The 24,710-nt window shown below is 44.1% G+C and overlaps 2 protein-coding genes and 1 long non-coding RNA gene across 5 annotated transcripts in view; 1 reads left to right on the top strand and 2 right to left on the bottom strand.

Annotated features, from left to right (window-relative positions):
• The window catches only part of rorb (RAR-related orphan receptor B), a 35,389-nt gene extending 29,181 nt beyond the window's left edge, over positions 1-6,208 (top strand). The window contains exons 6-10 of the mRNA XM_072665222.1: positions 901-1,033; positions 1,835-1,942; positions 2,043-2,153; positions 2,232-2,344; positions 5,112-6,208. Coding sequence (XP_072521323.1) covers positions 901-1,033; positions 1,835-1,942; positions 2,043-2,153; positions 2,232-2,344; positions 5,112-5,270 — 624 coding nt within the window. The 3' untranslated portion in view covers positions 5,271-6,208. The remainder of the gene's footprint in view (positions 1-900; positions 1,034-1,834; positions 1,943-2,042; positions 2,154-2,231; positions 2,345-5,111) is intronic.
• On the bottom strand, positions 1,082-7,254 carry LOC140542302 (uncharacterized). 3 transcript variants are annotated; one of them, XR_011977996.1, is made up of 5 exons: positions 7,180-7,254; positions 5,094-5,339; positions 4,560-4,827; positions 4,284-4,445; positions 1,082-1,499 (listed from the first exon to the last, which is right to left on the bottom strand). It is a non-coding gene; the product is annotated as an uncharacterized lncRNA (long non-coding RNA). The 3 variants fall into 3 exon arrangements; XR_011977997.1 differs by having other exon boundaries at positions 4,674-4,827; XR_011977995.1 differs by having other exon boundaries at positions 4,284-4,827.
• Positions 7,255-15,541: 8,287 nt separating this feature from the next.
• Positions 15,542-24,710, bottom strand: part of trpm6 (transient receptor potential cation channel, subfamily M, member 6) — a 30,823-nt gene continuing 21,654 nt past the window's right edge. The window contains exons 25-39 of the mRNA XM_072664659.1: positions 24,506-24,638; positions 23,434-24,362; positions 22,721-22,797; positions 22,509-22,614; positions 22,373-22,419; positions 21,466-21,530; positions 21,325-21,350; positions 21,150-21,200; positions 20,705-20,770; positions 19,766-20,055; positions 18,092-18,174; positions 17,791-17,996; positions 17,571-17,622; positions 17,105-17,214; positions 15,542-15,973 (exon numbers count right to left, since the gene is read on the bottom strand). Of these exons, the coding sequence (XP_072520760.1) occupies positions 15,891-15,973; positions 17,105-17,214; positions 17,571-17,622; positions 17,791-17,996; positions 18,092-18,174; positions 19,766-20,055; positions 20,705-20,770; positions 21,150-21,200; positions 21,325-21,350; positions 21,466-21,530; positions 22,373-22,419; positions 22,509-22,614; positions 22,721-22,797; positions 23,434-24,362; positions 24,506-24,638 (2,324 nt within the window). The 3' untranslated portion in view covers positions 15,542-15,890. The remainder of the gene's footprint in view (positions 15,974-17,104; positions 17,215-17,570; positions 17,623-17,790; positions 17,997-18,091; positions 18,175-19,765; positions 20,056-20,704; positions 20,771-21,149; positions 21,201-21,324; positions 21,351-21,465; positions 21,531-22,372; positions 22,420-22,508; positions 22,615-22,720; positions 22,798-23,433; positions 24,363-24,505; positions 24,639-24,710) is intronic.

Here is a 24,710-nt window from a genome sequence, read left to right as displayed (position 1 = left end):
TGTCATGCAAAAACCCAGCATTTCCAAAATGGTTACGGGAGAAGGAAGAAACCTGGAGCATTTCTATTGGTCCATTCATTCTGGAATTTTAAAACAACGTAAACAATAAAGTGAAACAGGGAAAATGGAAACGAAACATTTTTGCATGACAGCAACGATCTTCTGGAAGGGTCCACCTACCTGGACCCTACTTATGAATACTACTTTAAGTTGTAGAGAAGTACTGCCAATACAATATGACTCTCTGGAGCAGATCAAAGTGAACCTAGAGGCGTTTCTTTTCAGAATGAAACATGTTTGGGGAAAAAAATAAAGCATTTACACTAGACAAATGTACATTTAACTGAAGGTCAGAACTAAAAATCTCCAACATAACATTACAGTGTAAAGCAAAATCATGCTTAATGTAACAACCATTAATTAGAATGTCATTTTAGACCATAGCTTATAAATCTGTATTTATGAGATTTGATTAATTATGACAATATTAAACACAATTCAGAGAGTAACTGGAAATTATTTAGTTTAAGTCCTAAGCTTCTTACTAACTTCTGAATCTTTACATCATTCTTTTTATTTATTTTATTTATTTGGTTTTCTTAATGTGACCTTATGTTTAATGTATAATTATATAAATATTTAAACTGTTTAAAAAGGAAAGTGGACAGGCATTTTATATTTCTGTGATCTGTTTTTCCAATGTAATCTATTTAATCTGAACGACCAAATTTAACATAAATATGAAAATAGGTTCAGCTGAAGGGGGCAAAGGTGGACCGCAGTTCTCGAAAAACAGAAAGTGGGTCTCATGGGGAAAGCATTTGATTATGTCTGCTGTAATACAAGAGCATACAGCTAAAAAAGTTTAACTGTGTTTGTGTGTGGCTGTGTGTTTTTCAGTCACGGGAAGTGCTGTGGCAGCAGTGTGCGATCCAGATAACCCACGCCATTCAGTACGTGGTGGAGTTTGCCAAGCGTATCACTGGCTTCATGGAACTTTGTCAGAATGACCAGATACTACTGCTTAAATCAGGTTTGAATTTCAGACTGTTTTTAGAAACAGGGAATCGTTCTGTGCACCCAATATTTTTTATTTATTTGTATAGCACATTTTACAACCGGTGTTGTCACAAAGCTTCTTTACAGAATCAGTAATCAGTAACAAGACAAGAAATCAACAACATAAGAAAATATTTCTAAGTCTATTTCTAAATTATTGATAAAAGTCACAGGACCATAAAGACTGCTCATAATCTTAATGTCTATTATAATCACGGTGTAGTATAATATTAATAGTGACAGATAGATAAGAGTCCATTTAGGTTTTAACAAGGTCATTAGGCAGGTGGCAGTTGTGGGAGGGTGTGCCGCTGGTCTTGCATGGGTGGTGGGGATCCTGGTGATCAGACTGGTGGGTGGCAGCTGGTCTGACGCAGGTAGAGGGGACCTCAGCGGTCAGTCTTCTAACAGGTCGGGCCGGATGAGCTGGGTGACGTTTACTAGGAGAAGGTAAAGAGGCAGAGTTAGTTTGGAATTGGATTTATTGATTACCTGAAAACGCTTAATACTACAATAATAAAAGCATTACCAGTGATTCTCAAGTTATGGGAACAAATTCAAGATTAAAAAAAGCCAAAAACAAAAACGCATGTTTTCAGGAAAGGTATGAGGGGGCTTATAAGGTACACAGACTGTAAAATGACATCAGCCACTGTTTGATCCATCAAACATGGAGCTGTCTTGGCATATGGCAACTTAAGTAACATGCTTGTGTGTTTATGGGTTACGTCACATTGCTACACACTCTGAATAATATCTGTACTCCCTCTATCAGGTTGCCTGGAGGTAGTGCTGGTCAGAATGTGCCGGGCATTCAACCCCCTCAACAACACGGTTCTCTTCGAGGGGAAATACGGAGGCATGCAGATGTTCAAAGCACTCGGTACCACAGCTTCACTTTCTTTTGGCTGTTAGCAGCTTTAGCATTTCTTCAGCTATGTCATGCTTTTAAAAAAACTCACGTCTTTTCCCCTCTCCTGCAGGCTGTGACGATCTCGTCAGTGCAGTGTTTGACTTTGCAAAGAGCTTGTGCTCTCTGCAGCTGACAGAGGAGGAGATCGCCCTTTTCTCCGCTGCTGTTCTCATCTCCACAGGTTAGCTGTCCATGCTTTACAGAAGCTGCTCATTTGAGATCAGCTTCACATTTGCTTATGGTTTTTGTATTTTCCTAGATCGTCCTTGGCTAATGGAACCTAGAAAAGTACAGAAGCTACAGGAGAAGATCTACTTTGCCCTCCAGCACATTATGCAGAAGAACCACTTGGATGAGGATGCGTTGGCTAAGGTAGGTCCTGTTATCCAAAAGGATTGGCTGTGGTTGCTTGGAGCTCCGAGTGGTGCAGCAGGCTAATGCACTGCCACTATGGTTGGGGGATCGCAAGTTCGAATCCCAAGCCATGCCCCATTTTCTGTTTCTGTTTCTGTTGTCATTCTGATGTACAAAGGGACTTTTTCATGGTCGTATATCCGGGGCTTCGCGTGGCGCAACGGGCTAAGGCGCTGCCAATACTGCTAGGAGGTCGCAAGTTCATATCCCGAGCTCTGCGACATTTTCTGTTGCTGTGGTCATTGTGATGTTTAAAGAGACTTTCCATGGGCATCCAACACCGAGGGCTCTGCGTGGTGCAGCGGCTTAAGGCGCTGGCCTGTACGGCCGAGGGATTGGGAGTTCGAATCCCGGGCAGGCTGTATTTTCTGTTGCTGTTTCTGTTGTCAATGCGATGGACAAAGGTACCTTCAATGCTTGAGCAACACTAGGGGCCCCGCATGGTGCAGCGGGCTAAGGCGCTGGCCTGTACGGCCGAGGGATTGGGAGTTCGAATCCCGGGCAGGCTGTATTTTCTGTTGCTGTTTCTGTTGTCAATGCGATGGACAAAGGTACCTTCAATGCTTGAGCAACACTAGGGGCCCCGCATGGTGCAGCGGGCTAAGGCGCTGGCCTGTACGGCCGAGGGATTGCGAGTTCGAATCCCGGGCAGGCTGTCTTTTCTGTTGCTGTTTCTGTTGTCAATGCGATGGACAAAGGTACCTTCAATGCTTGAGCAACAGTAGGGGCCCCGCATGGTGCAGCGGGCTAAGGCGCTGGCCTGTACGGCCACGGGATTGCGAGTTCGAATCCCGTGCCGGCTGCCTTTTCTGTTGCTGTTTCTGTTGTCAATGCGGTGTACAAAGGTACCTTCAATGCTTGAGCAACACTAGGGGCCCCGCATGGTGCAGCGGGCTAAGGCGCTGGCCTGTACGGCCACGGGATTGCGAGTTCGAATCCCGTGCCGGCTGCCTTTTCTGTTGCTGTTTCTGTTGTCAATGCGATGTACAAAGGTACCTTCAATGCTTGCACAACACTGGGGGCTCCGCCTGGTGCAGCGGGCTAAGACACAGGCACTGACTGACTGACTGGCATGGCCAAGGGATTGCAAGTTCAAATCCCAGGCCAACTACCTTTTCTGTTGCTGCTGTCAAAAAAGACCTGCCATGGATCCTCACCAGTCAGGGGCAATGGATCCCCACCACCAGGAGCCCCAGTGGACTGGTAGGCATCAGGGGCATCAGGGGCAATGGAGCCCCAGTGGACTGGTGGGCACCAGCAGCACCAGGGGCAATGGAGCCCCAGTGGGCACCAGGGGCAGTGGAGCTGGTAAACGAGCGCCTGGTAAACGAGCGCCTGGTAAACGAGCGCCTGGTAAACGAGCGCCTGGTAAACGAGCGCCTGGTAAACGAGCGCCTGGTAAACGAGCGCCTGGTAAACGAGCGCCTGGTAAACGAGCGCCTGGTAAACGAGCGCCACAGGCTAATGTGTTGCCAAGGTGGTCGGGGACAACTAACTAAAATGTCAGGCAAAAAGACCTGAGCCAGGGTCAAAGTGGCACAGCAAGCTAATGTGCCACCAAGGTGGTCGGGGACAACTAACTAAAATGTCAGGCAAAAGACCTGAGCCATGTCACATTTTCTGTTGCTGTTGTCATTCTGATGTCCAAAGGGACCTTTCTTAGTCACTCAACACTAGGATCCCCAAGTGGCGCAGCGGAATAATGCACTGCCACTATGACCAAGAGATCGCAAGTTCAAACCCCAAGCCATGCTGCTTTTTTTTTTTTGCTATTGTCCAAAGGGAAGTTCCAAATTCACATAATACAAGGGGCCCCAAGTGGCGCAGCAGGCTAATACACTGCCAAATACACAACCACCATGACCAGGGGATCGCAAGTTCAAATCCCAAGCCATACCATTTTACATTTTACAAGAGAGCACAATATGCAGTGCTCTCTCCTTGTGGGTAGATGGCGCTCTTTCTTCCTCTCTCTTCAAGCAACACTGGCCAGCACAGACATCTGCTATCTGAGAGTGGAGATGGGGACCCAGTCTGTCACCAGCTTGAAAAGGAGCACCTAAAAAAATGTATAAATAATAATAATACATTATGTTCCTTCTCACACTACTGTATGACAAAACCACTTTTAAGCAGTTCCAAGTAAGACCAAAAAGAACATCATTGGTCTCACCTCCTCGGAGTGGCTGAGTATTGGCCTCCCCCTCAGTCACTCAGTGACTGTGTGTCTAGCCTGCACACATATTTATTATAAGTTATTATTATAACCAATGTAAGTTATACTTACCGTATCTACTCAGGGTTAGCGTTTCTGGGGAGCTGGGAAGTTCTCAGAGCTCCGAAGATGGTCACTGGTCGCTAATCCAGAATAAGCCTCTTGTTTATCTTCCGTAGACATCGTCATGCCCCTATTAGTAACTCCAAGATGACACCGGATTTTACTATGAGAGAAATTGGATTTTGGAAAATCACCAACCTAATAAACTGTCTTTTATACATTTCTGCCGAAAGCCACTTGATTCCCCCAAATTATGAGGTTAACAACTCAAAATACAAATAATACTACGAACAATGCTACATTCATGCTAAGCTACCAATCCTGTTCCTATTTAAAACGATGCTACATTTTAGAAAAAGCCTGCTAGTCTGTTTGTTGTATTTTGGTAATGATAGTACAGTGTTACTTATTATTATTGTTCATATTTACCTCTTTGCTCTTCTGCAGCTGATTGGTCGGATCCCCACATTGGCGGCGCTGTGTACTCTGCACACGGAGGAGCTGCAGGCCTTCCAGCAGTTACACCCCGAGACGGTCAACGTGCTCTTCCCTCCGCTTTATAAGGAACTCTTCAACCCCGATGCTGCCAGCGTCATGCCCAAGTGATCCTCCCCACTGCCCTATACACACTCACTCGCACACACTCCCAGAAAGGACAGGAACAACGGCCAACTCCTGCGACAGAGGAGAGGGAGAGTTTGGTTTCCTGGACAGCTGATGCCGATGGCCGTGCAGTCACAGTCCAGCAAGAGAATAACGACTACTACTTCTACTACTAACACTACTACAGGAATGTCCTGCACGTCAAAAAAAATAATTAATTCCACTCCGATTTCACCGATTCAGTCAAAAGAATGTATATACGTGCCCGTTAGAGAGGGTGCGCTCCAGGACTGACCAGAAATGTACAGACTTTAGAGCAATTTAAGCTGTCTTTTAATGGGGTAAGTTCGTTTTTGTTCGTTTTATACGATATTGTGATAATGAAAACGGGAAGAGGGTTGGATTTCCAAGACGATAAAATAGCAATTCCATAGTTGGAGCGTATTCCAGTATTAAATCTTGTTCTTGTTTATATTTTAGTCATAATTTATAATCGGTGGCCCGGAGAGGGCTGGCATTTCGTCTGTGTACATTTCTATTTCTTTCCTGTTCTGTTTTGTAGTTTCACCTGTACATAATTTGTGAAGCTTAGACAAAAATGTTTTAAGGTATAAAAGGGAGGGGGGGTTGCGCTCTTTGCATTTTGGTATGTTTAAAAAATAAGAAAAAAAAAAAGCCTTGTCTGGGCTATGTAGATATGTACAGACGGTACAACAAATGATACCCTTAGAAACTATGGAAATGTAAAGGATTTTCTAAGAGAAAACATGAGAACTGATAACGGATCTTTTTTTTTTTGTCCTTTTTTCCCATGAGAAGATAGAAAGAAATATATATTTTGCAAAAAGAAATACGGCTAATCACCGTCCTGATGCTCAACGCAGCAATAATAATGCCGTTCGTGAGCACTGGACTGCTGTTGAACAATCAGAGTAGCAGAGGCGGCAGCGGGGGGGGGGGGATTGGGGGGGGTCCGCAGAAAGGCTGCAAAAACTAGCAACTACTTTAACCTCGTTCTCTTTGCCCATTTCCAGAGGTGGCCTGCCAAAACCCTCAGCTAGGAAGTTAGGTAGGGCTTCAGAACTACTGGTAACACATAATTACTTCAATAAGTAAATAAATATCAGTCGTATGTCAGTTACGTTAGCATCCATATGGCTACATAACACTTACATAAGCCGGTTAAGGCTTATAAGGTAACAGTTGTGAAATTCTGATGTCGTCACCTAATACTCCAATGACCAATGCTTGTTGAAAGTAGCCTCAGAAATGTTCATGTAGGGTTACGTAGGTGTCATGTAGCCATATAGCAACTTTAAGGTAGTTTAGGAATTCTCTGCTGTTTTCCAATATCAGCCTTCCAATTCCCAAGCAACTCTCAAACTCTACAGAAGCTGAACTTACAATCAAGCTGGACGCAGCACAACTTCAGGCGACGTAGAGGTTTCCTACCGTCCGAATCACATTCTTGGCAATATATTTGTCGCAACTCTAAACGCAAGCTGACAGACAATCATTTCGCTTTGTATTATTTATTTAAATCCTTTCAAATCTGCTTTCTTTCTCCTCGCAAAGTTTACTGCATAACCACTGCACTACCACTATCCACTACACTGTCCACTATTGTGTGCTAGCATAGCTCAGCGCAGATCCCAACCCTCTCCTTCTTTCTCTCAGGCGAAGGTTGTTTTGTCAGATGTGTTGATTTTAAGGCCATGACTCAAAAAGCTCGTAACCACCGCTTTGGGGTTGATACATCAGTGGCTAGGCTGGTTCTTTTAAGGCCACAGTGCCCATTTTAACTGCAGATCTTCCCTACCTTAGTAAGGCAGACTGTAAATCAGTGATGCAGCATCATAGCCCTGATTTGCGAATGGCAATAAAGCTGCTCTGAGAGGCTAATGACTTTTACCTGATGCCAGTCATAGCTTTGAAAAGGAAGGTCTGGAGTCTAGCCCGGTGTCCCAGCGGAGCGCATCGCCATCTGATTTCCCCAGTTGCGACCCTCAACCTGTAGGAGTACATTATCGCACCATGAGTTTATAGCTGATGGAATCCTGAGTTGCTAAACACATACTATGTTTACCACGGTACGACCTGTCCAGGACGCAAAGCCATAGTATCCTTCCCTGGGTTTTTCTGGGGTGGGGGGTTAAAAAAGCGGCATCCGCCTTCAATAACCCGAGCTGCACGCGGTCAGATTCTCAGCGGACAGCGCTTCGTGCAATCAGAGACGAAATTTCGGAGCAAGCAAATACGAGAGCACTTATGAACTTACTTGTCAATGCGCGCTAGTGCAAATCTGGACGCATTCCCTCAATGTCCCTCCTTAGGTCCTATTTTGCAAGCTCTCTTTTTCATTTTTTTTTTTTCAGTTCAAGACAATCACTTTCAGATGTGGCCTGAACGCATCTGTCTCAGGGACTTCAACCTTTCTTACTTTAAATATAGAAAGAGACTCCTATTTTAAAAGGTGGAGGGGTGAAACGTGGACATTTTTGAAGGGGGTGGGGTTGGGGGGGTTCTGTAATACTACCTGATACCAGATCTACCCAGACAAGGCTTTGGCACGTGTGTTTGACAGAGAAAAACTGGGAGTGTGTGTGTGAGTGTTTTTGCATACGTGTGTACAAAAACAAAAACATAAAAGAGGGTTAAATAGTCTGAATTTGCTCAATCTAAATTATTAGCCACTACTTTGCTTGCGAAAGGCCCCTGTATATAATGAATCTGCCTCAGAAGCACTAGCTAGGGAGAAAGAGCGGTAAACAGATAAGATAGAGTACTGTAAGTATTATTACTATTATTGCGTCTCCTCCAATGAAATGGATCTCTATGTAAGTTAGATTATTTATAGAGTGTGCGATTGCGCCGAATAAGCTCCCCTATCCCGTTTCTGAATTTTATGAGCGGGAAGAGAAAAAAAATAAGTTACACTGAAGATGAAGGATTTGTGTTTTGTTTTGTTTTGGTGGTTTTAGACTGTGAACCGAGGCCGGGAAGGGGGTCAACACTGTTTAGGTACTTTAGCAATAACCTAATGCATAACCTACTGTCATGTTTGCATTGTAAGATTTTATTTTGTATTGGGTTATTACTGGAATTATTATTATTATTATTATTATTATATTACTACTAGCCTATTGTTGTTCAGTTATCCTTGCATGCTGTTTCACGACGATGGTAAAAAAAAATGAATTTTTGTGTTTTTGATCATGTGATACTACGCGAGGGTGGGAGGGAGGGTGGGTACTTTTATTGTGAATGTTACCGGGTACGCGTTCAGTATGACTGAACACAGCTTACCCTGCTCATTCTACTGTCATACATCCGTGAACACACACACACACACACACACACACACACACACACACACACACATATACGCCAACCAATAAATAACAAAGACACAAGCACTTGCATTAATGTAGGAAAGGGGAACACCAGAGGTTTTACAACCTGAAATCCCCCATTAGAATCGCTCACAGTGGTGGTGAGAGGAAACCAGGCGTATACACCGATCAGCCATTACCATACCACCACCTGCCAATGGGTCATTTATATATCCATCAAACAATCAATCAATCAGTAGGTCTACTCCCCTGTCGTCTAACCATCAGCCTTAACACCATCATCACCTTCGAGATGAAGATAATCAGCTGATCACTAAATATTTACTGCCCCTTACAGAAGGTTAGTTATGGATACTGTTTACTTGGATGCAACATTTGTAAAGCTTTTGGACCCCACTGTACCCCAGTGGTCTTGGATGGTAAATAAACTGCCTAGATTTGTGCTGTAGTCATGGTGACCCCTGGTTCCGTTCACCACCACTGTGTATTTCTTATAGCACCACTGTTGCTATAAGAAATAAGTTGCTAGGTTCGCTCCAGTGAACCATTTCACACCGAACTCACTCTGAACGACTGTCTACAGAAGTCTTTCCCCTTTTAGGACTCGAGCAGACCCGACCTGGCAGACTACATATTAGCTACTGCTGCACTTACACATGCATTTTAATAATACACACTCTGGGCAGACAGCAGTGCTCTGATACAGAGGTCCTGATGGTGAATGTGCATGGTTTAAAGGCATGCCTGCATTACGTTTGTTGGGTGATGTGAATGCTTCCACTCATCCAAACTACCCGTCCGGAACGGGTCCAACGCTCACAGCGCACAACACAACATTTCATTTGTCTGAGGGCTAATATTGGCACATTCTAAATTGTAAAAATTTAGCAATTTTTATTAAGCATTTGTCGTTTCCGTCCAGGATGTGCAATAACCCTGAATGGTTTGGAGCTTCTTTTTTTTCATTGATAATTGTTTTTGTCAAGAAATTGTTTCCATCCAGGGTGCACGAAAACATTAAATAGTAACAAATTTTAGCTTTATTTATTTTTGTTTATTATGTTTCCATCAGGGATGCATGATGACATTAAATTGTAACTTTTTAATGAACATAATAAATAGCAAGTTTTAAAATCTGACTTGTCACTTCTATTACAAATGCACAATGATATCAAATTATTAAAAAATAATAATAATAAAAAGCTGCTGTTTCCTTTAGGGACACACTGTTATATCGAGTTTATATATTACTGATTTTCTCCCTAATATTCCTGGCAACTAAAATGTTTTTTATAAAATATAAAGTTTGACCAGTATTTTAAAGTAATATTTGCTCCTGCGTTTATTGGAATGCAACTGGCCTCCTGTCACTGAACTTTCACTGAAGCCCTCTACAAATAAATGTGATATTTCTCCAACGCTGATCCAGCTGGATTTAGCCCCAATTTCTAACGTTTCTATAAGTGATGAAGTTTCAGAATCAGGCCTCAACTCATCATCACTGCACCCCTACTGTCTGTCTAGTCTCTGGATGGAAAGCTCGCCAATGTGGCATCGCCCCCAATTTCTAACAATTGTAAGGATCACCCTTTGCTCTTAAAGCAAGCCACTGAGCTGCAGCATGGACTGAGGAAACCAGGCCTGGTCCAGTTATGCAGAGCTACCTTTACCCACTGCACCACTTTCAGAACCCTGCTTATAACACTGACATAACCAGGCCATAAACACGCCATGGTAACATTCGTTGTGACAGGCTTATGTCATGGTTAGGTCAGCGTTGTGTAGCAGTTGTACTGAAAACACTGTTTCCAATACATGTTGGCAACTGTAACAGAATCTGCATTAAAGACTTTCTTCTGTGTTATTCAAGTGCCATAGCTTGGTTGAGATGAAGCTGAATGGTGTTGAATGAGGACTTGAGGACTGGGAAGTGAGCGTGGGTTTAATTTCTTTTTTCCCTTTTTTTTTTAGAGGGTGGGGTGGTGGTGGGGGGGCAGTGAGCGCCTGAGGTGCTGATGCATCCTCAAGGCCACATGATGCTGCAAGGACCAGAGCATGTAGCAGGGTGGAGTTGGGGTCAGGGTCAGGATGGAAGTGGGAGGGAACTGGGAGAACAGGGAATTTGCCAAGAGCGGTGTGTGTGTGTGTGTGTGTGTGTGCATGACCATGCATTAAGCTCATAATAAAAACTATTTGAAAAAGGAGTGTGTAGCACTTTCTGCGAGAGAGAGAGAGAAAGACAGAGAGAGAGTGTGTGTGTGTGTGTGTTGGGGTTTTTACTGCAGCTTTGTGGGATAAGGTGTGTGAAAGCTCCAGTCAATCGAGCTCCTGAATCGTCTCCTCCGAGTTGTACATAGCAGGCGAAGGACTTAAGTGATTTTTTTGTTTGTTTTGTTAAAGTCTATATTTTATCGCTTTTGTAGACATTTCTTTGTGGGGAAGAAATAAAGACAATTTTATGGAAACAACCTGTCACTCATTTTTAAAACACTCTCACACCCTACAGCACTTCACTGTGGTCTCAGCCGCGTTTAGCTCTACGTCGCCCCCTGGTGGTCCTTTTACAGCACTTCACTGTGGTCTCAGCCGCGTTTAGCTCTACGTCGCCCCCTGGTGGTCCTTTTACAGCACTTCACTGTGGTCTCAGTCGCGTTTAGCTCTACGTCGCCCCCTGGTGTTGGTGCAGCATCACCAACAACCAAGAACTGAAGGATCTACCGCTTCTGTCCAAGTATCCCAAATATCTATTGATGCTCTCCAGTTACACACAGTCAGTCTCAGGGGAACAGCAGTTGCTCACACTCCAAAAAAGAGCCTTTAGGACCCTGTGAGCTTCCTAAAGTAATATGACCCTCGGTCCAAACACAGCCAGCACTTTTAACAGCACTTCTAGTGAGGAAATGTGTCTAATGAAGCAGGTGGGAGCAACACGCACAGTAAACACAGCTTCAACCTCAGAAGCTACAGCTCCTCCTCTTTCTCACTAACAACGTCCTCAAGAGTCTAAAATGACCTTTTCTAAACGCTGGAGGAACAGAGAGCAATCTGAGATCACTGCATTTGGTCTCAACTCCTGGTCTTTCTAATCAGCCGAGCACATTTAACCGAAATAGCCAGAATCGCAGCAGCAGGCGCCCAAGTCGGCAAGGGACCGTCTAAAAGTGCGGACATTGTTTAAAAACGTAGATCTTTTACAGACGTAAAGAGCCTGGTTGGTGTTAGATATGAAGGCGCGACGTCTACAAAACAACAGAGAGGATATAAAAATCAATGACTATCTTTAACAACCTCATTCATTTTATGGACACATCCATACGACGTACAGATCTCATACAAATCACTTGTAGTCTACAGAGACACATCTGATACGGATACTACGACCCTTAGTTTGGGGAAATATACCTTTTGTAAGGTCTATATATCATATGGATGTTTGACAGTAGCTATTTATTACATTAAAACATCATTAGAATTTAACAAAGACATATCTGAGTTTTTATCTGGTCTGTTTTGACAGCTTCCCTGTTGGTTCAGTCATATTTAGCTCTACGTCGCCCCCTGGTGGCCTGGGCCCTGTGCTGCAGCTCCCGATGTTAATACTGTACGTGGCCAGTACAGAACAGCCAGAAACTGAAGTATCTATTGCTTCTGTCCAAGTATCCCAAATCTCCCTCTCTCTCTCTCTCTCTCTCTCTCTCTATATATATATATATATATATATATATATATATATATATAATATAAATATCTATTGATGCTCTCCAGTTACACACAGTCAGTCTCAGCAGTTGCTCACACTCCTAAAAGAGCCTTTAGGACCCTGTGAGCTTCCTAAAGTAATATGACCCTCGGTCCAAACACAGCCAGCACTTTTAACAGCACATGAAATGTGTCTAATGAAGCAGGTGGGAGCAACACGCACAGTAAACACAGCTTCAACCTCAGAAGAAACCCTGAAAGATCATTCACCTGTAGCGGAACTCCAACTGCACTACCAGCTCCCACCACCAGGTGTCCGCCTGCACTACCAGCTCCCACCACCAGGTGTCCAATCGTAAACAAATGTTTGTGAAATAGCAATGTCACTTTTTTAACGTTTTTCTGAAGAGTGAGGAGGTCGTGAGGGTGATAAGGTGGTTAGCTTGGTCTAAACACAGGAGTTTATTCATGAGGAACCCCACCCAGCAGCTCCAAACTGGGCTTTAAACACTAGCTTTCAGCTCAGTGTGGAGCTCCGGTCTCGCAGCTGAAGCTCATCCCCTCTCAGTGACAGCAGCGTGTGAAAGACTCTTCAGCAGGAGGACCAACCACACGTTTATCTACTTCCTCTCTAAAGCCACCAGCGCTTCATTAATATGACCAGAAGAGCAGAGGAGTTCTGCTAGGAGCTCACCTGACTTCACTGCTGCTCTTTCACGGACACGGACACTGCATCGTCTGCTGAAAGTGAAGCAACCACACTAGAGTCTAGTCTAGCGCCTCTGCTGGCTGAGTGCAGTATGACGCGGAGCTCATCCCACCAAAAGCCTCTTTCTGTCTCTCTTACCTCTTACTGTCTAATTCCAAGCTTTCCGAGTTTTCCTTGTGCTCAACCTGCCCTTGTTTATTTCCCCCACATTCTGCTGTATCGTTTTCACCAGTGTTCACAGCGCCATCTGGTGGCCTCAAGGCGGCATTAACGGACAGTAAAGCTCCAGCCGGCTGCAGCAGCAGTGCGGACGCTCTCAGAAGGTAAAGAGAGGAGTTGAGTAAAGTGAGCCACTCACTCACTTTACAGTGAAAACAGACCATAATATCTCAACCTTTATAAATCTACCATTGAAACGCCCTGTTTTACCACCAAAGAGTATTTGTACTGGGTCTCGTTCAGTGCTCTCACCCAATGTATTTTCTGGTCTAGTCCAAATACTTTTTTTTTTTACCTGGTCTAGTCCAAATACTTTTTCTTACCTGGTCTAGTCCAAATACTTTTTCTTACCTGGTCTAGTTCAAATACTTTTTCTTACCTGGTCTAGTTCAAATACAGTGTAAACACCTGGCAGCACACCTACTTGTTAGCTTTGTGGCACAATGGAGTCCTCAGACTGTCAGTACCAGGACTTCTAGGAAAACAAGAGGTAGTCCTTGAACATGTGCACTTCAGCAGTCAGTCAGTCAGTCAGTCTGTCTGTCGCTCGCTCACTCACTCACTCACTCACTCACTCACTCACTCACTCACTCAGCCAGTCACTTACTTACTCAGCCAGCCAACCACTCACTCACTAACTCACTCAGCCAGTCAGCCACTCACTCACCTCACTTAGCCAGCCAGCCACTCACTCACTCACTCAGCCAGTCACTTACTTACTCAGCCAGCCAACCACTCACTCACTAACTCACTCACGCACTCACTCACCTCACTCACTAACTCACTCAGCCAGTCAGCCACTCACTCACCTCACTTAGCCAGCCAGCCACTCACTCACTCACTCAGCCAGTCACTTACTTACTCAGCCAGCCAACCACTCACTCACTAACTCACTCACGCACTCACTCACTCAGCCAGCCAACCACTCACTCACTCACTCAGCCAGTCACTTACTTACTCAGCCAGCCAACCACTCACTCACTAACTCACTCAGCCAGTCAGCCACTCACTCACCTCACTTAGCCAGCCAGCCACTCACTCACTCACTCAGCCAGTCACTTACTTACTCAGCCAGCCAACCACTCACTCACTAACTCACTCACGCACTCACTCACCTCACTCAGCCAGCCAACCACTCACTCACTCACTCAGCCAGTCACTTACTTACTCAGCCAGCCAACCACTCACTCACTAACTCACTCACTCAGCCAGTCAGCCACTCACTCACCTCACTTACTCACTCACTCAGCCAGCCAGCCACTCACTCACCTCACCTCACCCACTCACTCAGCCAGCCACTCACTCACCTCACCCACTTACTCACTCACTCAGCCAGTCACTCACTCACCTCACTTACTCACTCACTCACTCAGCCAGCCAGCCACTCACTAACCTCACCCACTCACTCAGCCAGTCACTCACTCACTCACTCACTCACTCAGCCAGCCACTCACTCACCTAACTCATTCACTCAGCCAGCCAGCTACTCACTCACTCACTCAGCCAGCCAACCACTCACTTACTCACTCTGTCAGTCAATTCACTCACTCAGTCACTCACTCAGTCAGTCACTCAGCCAGCCACTCACTCACTTACTCTGTCAGTCAATTCACTCACTCAGTCACTCACTCAGCCAGCCACTCACTCACTTACTCTGTCAGTCAATTCAGTCACTCACTCACTCAGACACTCACTCAGTCAGTCATTCACTCACTCAGTCAGTCAGTCACTCACTCACTCAGTCAGTCACTCAGTCATTCACTCACTCACTCACTCAGTCAGTCAGTCAGTCAGTCACTTACTCACTCATTCAGTCAGTCAGTCACTCACTCACTCATTCACTGTCAGTCAGTCACTCACTCACTCATTCAGTCACTCAGTCATTCACTCACTCACTCAGTCAGTCAGTCATTCACTCACTCAGTCAGTCAGTCAGTCATTCACTCACTCACTCAGTCAGACACTCACTCAGTCAGTCATTCACTCAGTCAGTCACTTACTCACTCATTCAGTCAGTCAGTCAGTCACTCACTCACTCATTCACTCAGTCAGTCAGTCACTCACTCACTCACTCAGTCAGTCAGTCAGTCAGTCACTCATTCAGTCAGTCAGTCAGTCACTCAGTCAGTCAGTCAGTCAGTCAGTCAGTCAGTCACTCACTCACTCACTCACTCACTCACTCAGTCAGTCAGTCAATAGGCATTTAGGTGGAATTCAGTGGATGTAAAAAGAGTTTATTCAAAAAGATCTGGAGCATTTCTCAGTCGGCCCAATCATCATGAAATTTAGCCACAAGGTAAGGCACAACTGCCAGACTGACATTATGTCAACAAGTGAAAAACAGCAAATATGGAGATACATAGGTTTTGCACAACACCAACTCTATTCTTTAGTTCTATACTTGTGTGATTTGATGATGTCAACATTTTATGATCTCCAACATACACAAACATTAGCTCCCGTTGCAGCTCCAGTACACATTTAGGACAGTGGGAGCTTGAAATCTTAACAGAACAATCCCATAATGGACTGTTGCTCCACTGGCATGATTGACCTCTTCAGGTTCTCCAGTAGACGATACTGTCAGGAAGGGGCCAAACCCAGCCAGAACACACCAGCAAAGAAAAAGAACCAGGTCAGAGGTCAAACGCTGGTGGTGAGCTCTTCTTCTGAGTCTTCCGAGTCAGACTTTTGAAGATCAGTAGCCCCTGCTTCTTCTCTCAGATCTGATAAGTGTAACACACAAACACACATACACACACATAGAGGCAGACATGAATAAATTATCAGACGCAGGCACGTTTCTTGAGATCCTAAATTACGTGTGTAGATTTATCATTAATACATAGTTGGATCTGATGTGCTTCTTGGAAAGGATGCAAAGAAGAGGCTGGGGGGGGGGGGGTGAAGAAACACCTTTGAACCATCAAACAAGTGCAGCGCTGGTGTTTTGCGTTTGTTTGTTTGTTTTTTCTTGTCCGCACTTCTCAGGAGATGCCCTCCCTCCTGATACACCCCCCCCCCCCACCAAAAAGGCGTCTCCTCTCTTGCATGAGAGAGCAATTAATATCTAATCAAAGTCAACGCTCTCCAACGCACAAAGAGCTATTAAATATGTAATCAAAGACAACTCTCGACATGCCACATAAGAAGCCACGCCTCCGCCTCCCAGGCCTTTGTTATCACGGTGATGCAATCATTTCCGACTCATTAAAGCCTTTTTTCTACCTTGCTTGTTTTCGTTCCTTCTGGCGCAATTAGATTCTTTTATTTTTTGCAGCTGCTGGTCGGCTTGAAGTTTGGAGTTTTTAATTGTCTTTACCTGAAAAGATCTAAAGTTCAAACATGGTGCTTAGTGTTCAGGTCAACAGACGGTATCAGTCTGTTATCAGCCATAGCATTAAAAACACCTGCCTAATATTGTGTAGGTATTCATCATACATGCTGTCAAAACAGCTCTGACCTGACAAGGCATGGACTCCACAAGACCCCTAAAGAAGTCCTGTGGTATTTGACACCATGATGTTTGCAACAGATCCTTCAAGTTCTTTAGGTTGTAAGGAGGGGTCCATGGATCGCATCAGTGAGCCTCGAGCACCCATGTCCCTGTTGCTGGTTCACCGGTTGTCCTTTCTTTGAGCACTTTTGGTTGGTATTGACCATTGCAGGACATGCCTGAAGTTTTGGAGATGCTCTGACCCAGTCGTCTACCCATTACATTTTTGCCCTTGTCAAATCTTTATGCTTCAGATTCTTACGCTTACCCACTTTCCTGCTTTTAACATCTAAGGCATCTACAGATGCTTAAAACCGTTAATCTTGGCAATAAGTGTGAAGGTAGAAAGTAGAAAACTCACTTGAAAGGCCCAGTCTTTCGCAGCATGAGTTGCAGGTGTGTTTGAGCACAAAGCTCTGGATCGCATCATCCCCTAGATTAGCTGGCCCAAACACCAAATCTTCAGACGAGCTGAGAACCAGAGGGCATTAAGTGAGTCAGATAACTCAACAAATCGGCCTAGAGTAAGTCATAACAGTGGTTCTGGAGTCAACCCTGGAGTACCAGTACCAGCTTACCCAGCTCTGAAATCTTAGGAATGGCTTGTTAATTAGTTACAGTAAGGCTAGAGCAGTTGTGCTGGGAGCAGAAGAAACTTAAGTCACTTAAGTCACAAGGACCAGGACTGACCGCAAGTTACAGTGTGTCCCATAAATAGAGCAGTTCTCTACATATAAGCATCACAGCCTTGTAAAGCCCGTAGGCTGGCTTGAATGTTAAATGGAGATATAAGAATACATTCCCAGCATATCAGTCTCTTCTCTTACCTTTTATCATCTGCCCTGATCACAGAGGGGTCGGTCAGTTCCGCTCCCACACCTAAAAACATACATTGAATCAGTGCTAGCACTGTTACTCCCATTTAATCAATTGATTTAATGATAATGATAATTTTAATGATAATGATAACGATTTAATGATAAATAGTATATATTGATTGATAATGCTGTTATAACAGCAGGTTGGGAATAGAGGCAGTGTGAAGACCTTGCAGGTCGAGGACCAGCAGCTCTTTCTGCGTGTACTCGTACGTCCAGTGGGAGAAAGCCAGCACTGTCTCTTCCAGGCCACAAGAGGGCAGGATTTCTTCGCCAGTGTTATTGTTGTACTTCATAAAGTCCCCACTCATGTTCCTCTCGATGGTCAGCCACTGGCCTTCCGTCTGCCACCACAGCAGGGACACGTCCAAAAATCTGATGAAGGAACACACACACACTCACACGTATACTGACACCTGGCATAGAACACAGATCTGTACGCTGGAGAGTTTCATGATGGTCTCACTAACCTCGGAGAGTGGAGAACACTGCTGGGTTTGACCTCGTTGAAAACCTGCATGAGCTTCTGGGCAGCTCTCTGTTGCTGGATTTCCTACAGGATTCAGCAGAATTCAGGAATGCAGTGCATTACAATCCAAATCTGAATGTTTGTAAACATACAGGTTAATGATACATCCAGGTGGATTGCACGCATTTAACTCAGTGGTGGAGCAGCTTATTTCGCGTAGCAAAAGCATTATAGACCGAACCGATCCTGTTTTATTCAGTTCCCTGTCAGACCCAGTAGAGGATGCTAGTAATCTCAGAAGTACAGATATACCATTGCTGTATTTGGGGCTGTAATGCTGAATGTACTCCAGTACAAAATGAATGAGGTTTACATTTTGCCTGTTTTCCAGAGCAGCAGAACAGAACATTACACCATAATAGAAAACATAGCAGGACAGAAACAAATACAATAGAAGATACAAAAATGATAGAATAGAACAGTGGAGAAGAGAATACAACAGAAAGAAATAGAATAAAATAAAATTAAATTAAACTATCAGACTAAGAAGACAAAACAGAAAAGGGTTGAATAGAATATAGCATAATAGTATATAATAGAGGATAACAGAATAGAGTAGAATAGAATAGAATAGAGTAGAATAGGGTGGAAAATAGAAAAGAATAGAAAAGAATACACTTAATTAGAACAGAACAGAATGAAACTGAGCAGTATAGAATTTAACAGCAGAATTCAATAGAATAGAGCATAAGAGAACAGAACAAAGAAGGATTAATTTTTGTATACAAACAGAATAGATAAGCATAACAGCACAATAGAACTGAATAGAACTGAAAAGAAAACAAAACGAATAGAAGAACATTATATTAGAAAACAGACTAACAGAAATGAATAAAATAGAAGAGCAGAAGAGAATTACAAAATTTACAAAATGATACAGTGGAGAATAGAATATAGAAAATAGAAAAGAATATAATAAAATTTAATTAAATTAAATAGAACTAAATATATTTAAAAACAGAGCACAATAGAATATGTAATATAGTCAAGTATAATAGAAAATAAGAGAACAGAACAGAATGAACCAGAGTTCAAGCACAATATAGCACAAATAGAATAGAACAATACAGAATAGAATAGTATAGAGTAAAAACAGAGTCAGAGAGAACATAACAGACTAGGACACCAAAACAGAACAGAACAGGATAGAGTAGAATATAGCAGAGCAGAATAAAGAAGAATAGAGTAGCATAGAATAGAACAGAGTAGAACAAAATAGAGCAGTGTACAATATAGTAATATAGTTGAATAGAACAGAACAAAGAATAAAGTATAATAAAATAGCGCAGACTAGAACAGAATAAAAAAGGAGCAGGACAGAATAAAGCAGGGTGGGATAGAATAGAATAGAGCAGGACTGAACACAATAGATCAGTATAGAATCCAATAGAACAGAATAAATGATTACAGAACAGAGAAGAACTGAATCTTCAATACAATCAAGTACAGAACAATACTTTATCATTACTCTGACAATAGAATATAAAGAAGAGTTCTGAATAGAATTAAGTGATAATGCTAATGGTAGCAGAATTATTGCATTTCAATTCTATAGAGGTTACGTATAAAACATGAGATTTCATAAGACACAATGGTAATATTGTTATTATTGTACCCTTAAGCAGAGGTGAAGAGAGGTGCTGCTGGGGAACTCCCTCTGCCACGTGCGGACCACCTCCGCCCGGAAGGCCTTCATTACGTACACACAGCCAGGTTTGAGCACGTCTCCCTCAGCCCAGGTACACACCACCCTGAGGGCCCTGCGCAGACCCCCGTCCAGTGCCTCTTGGTGGGCGAGTGGCTGCAGCACGGCTGTGCGCCCTCTCTGAGACCAGGAGGAGGTGCTGGACAGCGTTGACTCGGACTCTGACTCCTCCAGAGTGTAGATACACACCTCCTCTCCTCCTGAGCCAAATGGATTTAGACACAAGGAGATACGGAAAAGAGTTGTGAGCGAGTAGCAACCACCTTAAATAACTTGGCCGCCTAGCAACAGCCAGGCAACGATCAAACATGGCATGTGGCATCATGGCACAGCAGCATTCACTCATTTTCCAACCATCTGGGACACTTGGAGTAACTAAATAAGATACTACAGCAACTGATGAGCAACACCACAGCAACCACTTGCACTTCTTTGGAAGAGCACAGGAACTGCCACCTAGTAGCCACCTAGTAACCCCAACCACCTAGCAGCTTTCTGGTAATTTTTTAAAAGCTGGGGTTAGACTACGCGATTCTACACCGATAGTTGGAGCATATCAAATATTTGATATTTTCTATCTGACTAGCGTAATCTATTAGTGGATACTGGTCAGTGACCTTATCTTAAAGGAGTCCCATCATTTCGCATCCCGCCAAAAGCACGAAAGGCACAGGCAGTTCTTGGGCATTTTCTTGTTTTAGTCACATCGTAACAGCGCCTTATTCCTGTGCCTTATTAATGAACTACGAATTTAAAGATCCTGTAGTATACCCAGATCTTAAGGTGCACGTTTTTTCTTGCTTCCATAATTTGTCAACAGTTAAACATTTCCAGCATGTCTTAACTCACCTAGTAGGGAGACCGGTGTGAATGGTATTGTGTGCGCTAATCTCATTAGGTTGTTTCTCTCCACAGCTGGAAAAACAAAAACATCCACAGTTAGTTACTATAGTGCAGTATGCAGTAATCTACTGTATTTCTTAAATAACTTAAATACCGTAACTACAATGATACAGAAATAGGAATTACAGTACTACAATACTGTCCCTGTTGAGCTACAGTAAATAGCTGGTACCTCGGATACCATGTGTTTACTGTACATTTTCTTTTGTTTTTTAAAACGGCACTACATAAATATTTTAATTGCTCTTGTTAATTTTCTAATCTATATTTTATGTACTGGCTGGGTTACGTTGTAAATAAGGGTCACCCTCAGTTTAAATAAATAAGCCCACAGTAGAAGACTTTTAACTGCCAATCAGATTGAAATTAGTAGTAGCCAAATTACTCTCACCTGAGTAGTGGGGGTCCAAATCTTCAGTGGATTTAAACATAGCGCCTCTCACTAATAACAGCATTACATCAAGCAGAAAAATACTCATTAGGACAGATAACACCAGATGATTTTGTAACTTTAAATAAGGGAATATTAAATATATTCAGAAAGTTGAGAATGCATGGGCTCTTACCGTCTCCCGTTACCCAACTCTGCGCTCTATAGATTAACAAGTGAAAAAAGTGATGGTAAATATTTTATGGGTTTGCTTAATTAGTATTCAAATCTTAAATCTTAAAAAAGGAAGGAAAAGTTACTACACAAATGAACTTACGAGGACCTGCCGCTGACAGACCGGGCCCAGCTGCTCCAAACTGACTGGGTAGGGCTTCGGGGATTCTGGTGGAGAGTGAATCACAGTCAAATGCCTACTAACATGACTGACCCCCTTTTATACGTACAATATCTACTCACAAGTACATACAGACCTATTTTCCACCCTGCAGGGCCAAACAGTTCTGATGCACGGAGGGCAACAGCTCCAGTGGCTTTCCTAGGTTTTTTTCAGCATGGTTAGCTAACCGTACTTGGGGCCACAGAACCATTCAGTTGGAAGGCTTAACAAAGTAGGGATCTGCTGATGGGTCCATATTTGCATCACCTTTGTGCTGCAAATATAAGTACAAGTTAGCCTTTTCGAGTGTACTGATCATTAGTGTGGCGACAAGTCCACTTTAGCATATCACTTGAGTCCGCTATGGCCTCGTCCAACATCGCTACCGCAGCATTGGCACGTCCCGTTTATTTGGCTCGTCCAGCATCGTTACTGCTGTGTTAGAATGACCTGGCAACCGGACTCTTCCAGCAACAGTACCACGGCATTAGCAAGCCGGCTGTTCTTCCAACATTGCTACCATAGCTGTCCGTCATGCATAGTGCTAACTAAATGCAGTAGTCACACACATATGCAGTAGTCACACGCATAAATTCTGACTTACTGGTCCTGATTTAGCAACACAGCAATAAGGAAAAAGAAACTGTAACCGGTCTAACATACGGAATGGTATGGCGTGGCCTTAGTAACCATTTGGCCCTGCAGTGGAAAAAGATGCCTGCTACTCATAGTAGGATTTTTAATTAACTGTTGGGCCAGCAGGCTGTTAGGCAGCAGGCTTTGAACTTTGGAAATTTAATAAGTGAATTTTGTCCATCCAACTTTATTCAGATTTAGAAGCGCTCACCTGACTCAGTGTGACAGATTTTGATAAGAAATCCACCTGATCAAAATCTGGGAAGAAAAAGAAAGACATTCAGTGGCCGCATAACTGAAAATAACTTCAGTTAAGACAGAAGTGGATCAATTAGGGGCAGGCATACTTAGCTGCGTCAGACTGACGGACGACTGAAACCTGCGTCCAGCCAGGCCCTTCCCTTTCCGGCTGCTCTTCCGGGTGGAGTCTTGCATGTGCACAAACTTTCTGAGCTGTGAGATAAATGGATTAGATGGTAAAGAACCCAAGAGATCTTTTTTCAATAAGGTGAACAACAATGCAGGTACAATGTGTAATAAACAGCATGCATTTCCTCACATTCTTTGCTTCACCTTCCTTGATTTTAACACACTTCCTCCTAAATGAATGTTTTCTTCCTGAGGCTCTGGACCACTCTGCAAACATGAGGACAAATACACAAACAAGTTTAGGGGCAAGTTGAATGTACAGTCAAGTCCATGGCAATTTGGACAGTGACACAATGTTGGTCATTTTGCCTCTACACAGCACCTCAGAGGATTTGAAAGGGTGTTTTGGGTCATTATCCATCTGTACAGGTGCTATCCTAACAGTTATTTCTTCAGCATTTGACTGAATCTGTACTCTTCAGAATTAATTCTGCTACTTTTATCAGCAGAACATCATCATTAAACACCAGTGACCCAGGTCCACTGGCAGCAATACACGCCATGTCATAACGTGCCATAACGTGTCATAACACTGCCTCCACCATGTTTGAAAGGTGATGTGGTATTGCTTCTGATCTTAAACCTTTTCTTTCCAGTGTCTATACTCTTTAACTTCTTCTTGGTTAGGTTAGCATGTTCTTGAGTGTTACCAGTGGTTTGCATTTGTACAGAGGCAATAGATATTCTATAAATGACCCAAAGATAATCTAGATAATCTTCCCTTATCCTAAATATAGTTGATTAGTTAAGATATGATTGAAGTTCGGAGGTGAAATGTGAAGTGACTAAGCTAGTAAAGTGAGCAGGGGTGGTGGGTCAGGCACGTTGTTCAGTCACAGTCACCTTTCTCTTTCTGCCCTGCAGGTGGTGGCGAGTCTTCCTTTGAGGTGTTGACCCCTGCTGTGGGCATGGCCATGGTCTCAACGCTCGCAGAAAGCGAGCGGCTATGCTCCAGCTCTCTCTCTGCAGCAGGAAATGGCCACCTCCTGCCAAAACGACTTCGCCTGGGCCTGGCTAATTCACTGTCACCAGAGAACGCAGGATTCACAATCCCCAGCTGCCGGCCCCTGTTGCTCTGAGGGTCAGACAAGAGCATGACGTGGCTGGAAGCGCGGGAGATGCTCTGCTCCTCGTCGTCATTATCCTCCTCTTCCTCCTCTTCCTCCTCCTCCTCCATCGACTCATCCTGGCTAGGTAGGCGGTAGGACTCATGAGCCCAGAGCACTGTAGGTGAGCTGGGACAGGATGGCCCTGATGAGTCGCAGGACACCCTGTCCCTTCGCGGCACTCCGCAGAGGTGAGGGAGTGAGCCATGTGAGTGGCGGTAACCTGCAGGTGAGGCTCTACCTGAGCCTCCACCATTCCCCAACACCCACCTGGGCCTGCTGTCCCACAGCCCTACGCTGGCCCCTGTTGGCAATTCCAAAGACGGCCGCTTCTTGACCGGCCCCAGCCCACACAGCAGGGAGGGCGGAGTGCTACGATAGGGCTTTGGAGACAGGGGGGCATGGCTAGGGGTCACGTTGCCACCAACCCGGAGACTCCAGCTGTGCGACAGCTGCTGGTATGGGCTGGCGATGGGCTGGCTGTGGCCGAGCAGGACAGCCTCATGCTGTCTGTTGTCGGTCGCCGAAAGGAGGTTGAGGGTGTCCACGGCTTGTGCAGACAGGTCCTGAAGTTGACCCAGGTGACCGTCCAGCATCTGGAGGCTCTCCTGTATAAACTGGACCTTCTCCGCCACCTCTGCCAAATTGCCCACCATCTCCTCTGCCCTGGGTAAACATGCAAGATACAGGTTTTACGGACTTTCAGTATTTGTTGAAATTTGGATGATCAACTACCTCTGGTGTAAGCAGTAAATTGGTGTTTCTCACCAAACCATTCCTTTAAGGACGGTATTGAGGAGGGTACGTACTTGTCGGCAGCAGAGCGGATGCGGTTGAGCTGGCTGGTGTTTTCATGCTCGTGCTTGTCGCGGAAATAGCCAACCACACACTTCTCCTCAAACTCATGCAGCTTCTTCAGATCTTCAGGGGCCAGGAACAACTCTTGGAGCAGGAGATTACCAAACATATCATTTAAAGATACCCAGGGGACTTTCTGTTACTGTTCTGTTATTT

The sequence above is a fragment of the Salminus brasiliensis genome, chromosome 20 (genome assembly GCF_030463535.1).
Source record: "Salminus brasiliensis chromosome 20, fSalBra1.hap2, whole genome shotgun sequence".
Lineage (NCBI taxonomy): Eukaryota > Metazoa > Chordata > Actinopteri > Characiformes > Bryconidae > Salminus > Salminus brasiliensis.
Note: the sequence above shows the minus strand (reverse complement) of the source record. Positions and strands in the feature narration are given on the sequence as shown.